Source organism: Lissotriton helveticus, chromosome 1_2 (genome assembly GCF_964261635.1).
Source record: "Lissotriton helveticus chromosome 1_2, aLisHel1.1, whole genome shotgun sequence".
NCBI lineage: Eukaryota > Metazoa > Chordata > Amphibia > Caudata > Salamandridae > Lissotriton > Lissotriton helveticus.
In genome coordinates this window covers 123,829,982-123,835,981 of record NC_136058.1, presented here as the reverse complement: position 1 = coordinate 123,835,981, position 6,000 = coordinate 123,829,982, and the positions used below count along the sequence as shown (strand labels likewise).

At 46.0% G+C, this 6,000-nt stretch overlaps 1 protein-coding gene across 2 annotated transcripts in view; it reads right to left on the bottom strand.

Moving 5' to 3' along the window:
* Nucleotides 1-2,271: 2,271 nt before the first annotated feature.
* Nucleotides 2,272-6,000, bottom strand: part of OMA1 (OMA1 zinc metallopeptidase) — a 797,057-nt gene continuing 793,328 nt past the window's right edge. For both annotated transcript variants that reach the window (XM_078669974.1, XM_078669983.1), the window contains one exon: nucleotides 2,272-2,816. In XM_078669974.1, coding sequence (XP_078526100.1) covers nucleotides 2,610-2,816 — 207 coding nt within the window. In that variant the 3' untranslated portion in view covers nucleotides 2,272-2,609. The remainder of the gene's footprint in view (nucleotides 2,817-6,000) is intronic.

Sequence of the window (6,000 nt, the reverse complement as noted above, 5' to 3'; positions counted from 1 at the left end):
ATCACAGGTATTAGTCTCCAACTAAGTAACAACTCAAGAGTCTGGCCCTGCAACCTTTGCTACACTTCATGCAGAGATCCTAGCAAATCCGGAGACAGCATTTACAAATATTTCACAACAGGCAGAAGTCACACACACCATGAATCACTCCATTAACACATATTACTTCGACCCTGCTACATACAACAGCTTTCAGAAAACTCAGAGATCCTTGCAAAGGACAACTTCGACCCACACTGTCCAATGCTATTTTTGACCAATCTGGTTTAGAATTCAGGACAGGGTGAAGAAATTCTGCTTGTATCAGTATACAGTGACATACTATTCACCAGCTGTAGTATACTGAGCTAACTAAAATTTGCCCCACTGTCATGCACTCCTTATGACACCTTAAATTAAGTGCAAACAGTACTAGTGTGAAATGCAGAGATACATTTCTGATAGGTTGTGCCTTTATTCAAAGGCATGTTACAAAAAATATGTGAGGAAAACGAAAGCTTTGCCTTACAATACATAATTCACCTCTACATGTTTGCGTACATGCTGGGGTCAAAGAGATGACATGTAATACTATAGAAAATGTCAATATAAACTGAATATTTGTAAAGTGCAGACATTTATTTCCAAAAGTTAAGTGAAACTTCTGAGTCATTCAACAGTGTTGTAGAATGTACAATCTATGGGTGACTCACAGACGTTCAAGTCGCAATATGAGTGTAAGCATTATTAAAATTCACTAAGCCAGACGCTCTTCAACATCTACATGGACCCCATCGCCGCCATCGTAAGACAGCACATGCTTAGCATCGTATCCTACGCCGACGACACCCAACTCATCCTCTCCCTAACCAAGAACCCAGAAATCACCAGACTCAGCTTCCAGAAAGGAATGAGAAATGTAGCAGCCGGGATGAAGGACAGCTGCCTAAAACTCAACTCCGAGAAGACAGAGGTCCTCATCCTCTGGCCTTGCACCTCTGCCTGGGACAACACCTGGTGGCCCCCCGCCCTTGGGAGAACGCCCACCCACCCCGACTGACAACACCCGGAACCTCTGTATAATCCTCGACTCATCCCTCTCCATGAACTGCAAGTTCAACGTCGTCACCTCCACCAGTTTCAACTTCCTCCACATCCTCCGTAAGACCTTCAAATGGATGCCCCCCGATTGCAGAAAGACCGTCACCCTCGCTCGCACTACCAGCAGACTAGACTACGGCAACGCCGTCTACGCCGGAATCAACAAAACTCTTCTACGCAAGCTCCAAACCATCCAGAACGCCGCAGCCAGGCTCGTTCCAGGGACACCCCGCCACGAACATATGACCCACCACCTACGGAGCCTCCACTGGCTCCCCATCAAGAAGACGGTCACCTTCAAACTCCTCACCCACGCCTACAAATCCCTCAACAACATCGGACCCAAATACCTCAATGACAGAGTTTGTTTCCACTTACCCAAGAGCAACCTCAGCTCCGCCGACCTCGTCCTGGCAGAGGTGCCCCGCATCTGCAGAAGCAGAGCCGGCGGGAGAGCTTTCTCCTACATCACCGCCAAAACCTGGAACGAGCTCCCAGTCAACATCAAACGCTCCCCAACCCTCCACACGTTCAGGAAGGACCTCAAGCACTGGCTCTTCGACTGACCCGGAGCTGTCTCCTCCCCCTCCCAGTGCCTTGAAACCCTCACAGGTGAGTAGCACGCTCTATAAACCACTGATTGATTGATTGATTGATTGATTGATTGAAAATGGTGCACACCATTCTGCTCATTTCAGCCTCTGGTCCCCAATGTGTATGAGCGGCCAACCACCGCTAAGCACTATTTCTGCCCCTCCTCCACACCCCATGAGGAGGAGGGGTGCGGGGGAGGAGGGGGTCCGATTCCAATGGCTTGGTTTGCAAAACCTTTCAGAATCTGAAGCCTGACCAGAAGAAATAGGAGCAGGAACACACAGTGAAATATCCTCCACTGAAATGGAAGAACAAGCACAGTGTAAAAAAATACATTAGAGGAACTGGTTGTGTGTTTGATGAAGTGTAAAGGTGTACTGCAGCGTCTCAATCCTCAGAGATTCAAGGAATACATTAATTTAAGGCATGATGCCTAGAGAGACTGAGAGAATGGCTCCTTTAAAGACGGGCCGCAGTGGACCCTCCAGTGGTCTCCCTTGCAATACTCTATTATTAGTACTACAGTTGTACTCTTCACCACCAGTGGCCACTTTTCGAACTCTTAGGGAACAGGAAAGAGACAGGCAAATAAATAAGTTGCAGTAAAAGAATTGGAAACAAGTTCACAGTTTATTCACAGTGTGTTTACCGTAATGTAGCTAAGTAGAATTGTACAATCATTTGCTTGATTTTCACTCTATAGTAGATAATTCAGTACTGAAAATTTTGCACACAATTTTATGTTTAAAATACATGATTGACAGCTCTTCGTCTCTTACGTCTTACCGCACCACAAATGGCTGGAAAATATCATGGTGCCCTTTCAGACAGAGCCCTTTGCTTTCTTCCAAGCAGTTTACACGTCATATTAGCACCAGGACTCTTTCAAACTGAAAGCAGAAGAAATCAAATTCAATAGTATTTGTAATTTGGCATTATTTTTTTTCTAAAGCACTGCCCGCAGCGATGACTGTATGTTTTTCTTGCACTTGGGATGAAAGGCCCATATCTTGTGTTTTCTCGGACTCCGGTGTCCTTTTATCTTTCTTTTCGATAAGTTCATTCATAGTGTGAAGGAAAACCAGTCGAGGGTCTGGGTGGGCGAGAGCAGGACAGTTGCAACTTTCCCTCAGTTTAAGTGCCTGGAAAAGAAGACATTTTAATGTGATAAATAGTGGAATAATAAAACTCGTATAAAAGTATGCATACTTTAAATAATTGTTATGTGCCCGTCTGCATATATTATGCCTGGTTACTTGAGTTGAATATGATTTTGATGCAATAGTCAGCTTATAATTCAGGTAGTGAAAGTCTGTTCAGACACCGAGTAGCAATCAATTTTACTGTGTTTAACGACGGGTCCTATGGGTTTCAAAGCTGCACAGAATAAATTAATATGTGGTTTGTGTGGAATGAAAACCGTCAAACATCTCTTCTGCAGCACATCCTTTGCCAATGTCATCGTCTTAGCTTTAAAATGCTAAAAATATGTTCTCAATGTATACTGACACCTGTCCTTTAACTTGTGTTAGGCAACTATATGCACCACTGTTGCTCAAACTGCAATGTTGCACCCATCTTGAGAATTAGCGATACTTGGCGAGTTCTTCTCACTATATAAAAGCTACATCAGTTGGTAATGTCAAAGGGCAATGGTATGGTAAACATAGGGAAAGCGCATGTGCAACAGGGAAAAAGGTTTGCAGTTGGGTGGGGAGGTGCAGCATGCAAGCGAAAACACATGATGCAAGGGAGCTCAAGTGTGCAACAAGCAAAGGGGGCACAATGGAGCACGCAGGGTGCGCAAGGAGCGCGGGGTATAAAGGTGTATGGGTGTAATGGGGAGGGCAGAATGTTAGGTCAAGGGGAACACAAATGGATTGGTCCAAGGTGAGTGCAAGGTGCAAAAGAAAGCAGGTGGTGAAAGTGGAAGCAGATGGTATAACAGCGGCAGATTGGCACTGCAGGCACTTTGACATTGGCCGAAGGGCCGGTGTCTCAGTGCACTCTGTGGGCTGTTTTTTTCCCCCTTCCCAGTCCACAGAGAGCACTGACAGGAAGAGGAAAGCAGCTTAGCTGGGCGGCCGTTCAGCGATTATCAGCTGTGGCCTCTCCTTGACCCCCTGCCCTGCCAAGCAATCATGATGATGGTGGGCTGGGGAGGGGTAATTGTGTGCCAGAATCAGACTCCCTGGGTGCCAGGTGGTGCTCAGGCCTTTGAACGATTTTCATCTCGGGCCGCCCTGGGGCCCACGCAGCCCAGAAACAGTGTTTGCATTAACCCATCACCCACAGACATTCTCATTCAGGGCATAATGGGCGAGGAAGAATGGGTCTTGCTGTGGGGGCCAAGTGATGTTGGGAACTCGCACCATCTTCACCATAGCCTCCCCCACTCCCATGGATGGCCAAGCAGCTGTGTTTTTTGCTCTATCCCCTTTGACCTGAGGCAGTGAAGGGCTGGGGAGGGCTGAGTAATTTACAAATAGCTGGGGCCTCGCTGTTTTTCAGGTGCTCTGGAGCGCTAGGGAATTATTTTGTAATAGAAAGGAGCCTCGCTGCTTTTTAGGTGTTCCTGCACTGGAGGGTTGGGGAATAATTTTGTAATGGAATGGGGCCTCGCTGTTTTCAGATGCTCCTGCGCTGGAGGGCTGGGGAATCATTTTGTAATAGAAAGGAGCCTTGCTGCTTTTCAGATGCACCTGCACTGGAGGGCTGGGGAATAATTGTGTAATAGAAAGGGTCCCACTGTTTTCAGATGCTCCTGCGCTGGAGGGCTGAGGAATAATTGTGTAATAGTAAGGAGCCTCGCAGTTTTTCAAGCGCCCTTGCGCTGGAGGGCTGGGGAATAATTTTGTAATAGAAGGGGGCCTCGCTGTTTTTCAGGCGCTCCTGCGCTGGAGGGCTGGGGAATAATCTTTTAAGAGAAAGAGGCCTCACTGTTTTTCAGGTGCTCCTGCCCGGAGGACTGGGGAATAATTTTATAATAGAAAGGAGCCTCGCTGCTTTTCAGGTGCAAGGTAACAGGTGGTATGTGGAACCTTAGAACATGACAACCCTGACTTCCCAAGGAAATCGTGAAATAGATATAGAAACCTTTCATTTGTACAAGAAATACACAACATGGCGTTTTAATATTCATTGAAGCAATATGATTTCTATGTAAAATACGAGCGCTGCAATTTCTAACAGAAGGAAACAGAACAGTGTAATCAGCATAACGAGATTGGAAAAAAAAAACAATTCAACAATTGTGCAGTTACATAGGATATATGCTTGCATATGAGTACTGTTATTTTTTGTGCTCCTACCTAGCGCTACCTATCCTAATGTGCTTGCCCCCTAAATATTATCACACGCCTTGCTCCACTGCTTGCTCCAACCCTACTGCACTATGCAATGACTCACTGACCCTAGCTACACCAGCTCTTGTAACACCCATTCTGTAGAAAAAAAAACACTGACCCCAACAACCCCTCGAACTACCGTCCCATATCTCTCCTTCCCATGCTGGGAAAAATACTAGAGACTCACGTAAACAAACAGCTCACAGCCTCACTTAAAAGCAGCAGCCTATTAGACATCTCTCAGTCAGGCTTCAGAGCTGCTCACAGCACGGATACTGCTCTACTTGTATTATCCAACACCATTAGACTATCTCTGGATGATCAACAGATAGCCATGATGGGTTTGCTTGATCTATCGGTCGCATTCGATACCAACTTGCACTCAATTCTGGTCAGCACCTCCAACAGATATGCATCCAGGTACAAGCCCTGGACTGGTTGGTAGACTTCCTCAATGATAGGGTACAAACTGTACATTCCATTCCAGGACCATTCCCCTAAATAAAGTAGTCTCTCAAGGCTCCTCCTTAAGCCCTACTCTTTTTAATGTCTATGTATACCCTCTAGCCAACTAATAAAATCCTTTGGGTTCGAAACATTTTCATATGCAGACGACATCCAATTAGTCATATCGCTTGTGCAGGATATCGAAAACATCAAACAGAGATGCTCAATATGTATGAAGGAGATAGCCATCTGGATGCCTCGCAATTGTCTCCAACTTAACGGGAGCAAAACAGAAATACTAATGTTTGGCAAAGGTCAGGGTTTCTGAACAGAGGATTGGTGGGCAGCCGACTTGGGCCACTCTTCTTTGGCCACTAGAACCACAAAAAAACTAGGTATAATTTTAGACGATCAGGTATCAATGCAAGACCAGATTGCCTCCACATGGGGCACCTGCTTTGGCATCATGCATCTACAAAGAAAAATCTTCAGATGGCTTCCACTGAGCGGATGCAGAACACTCACCCAGGTG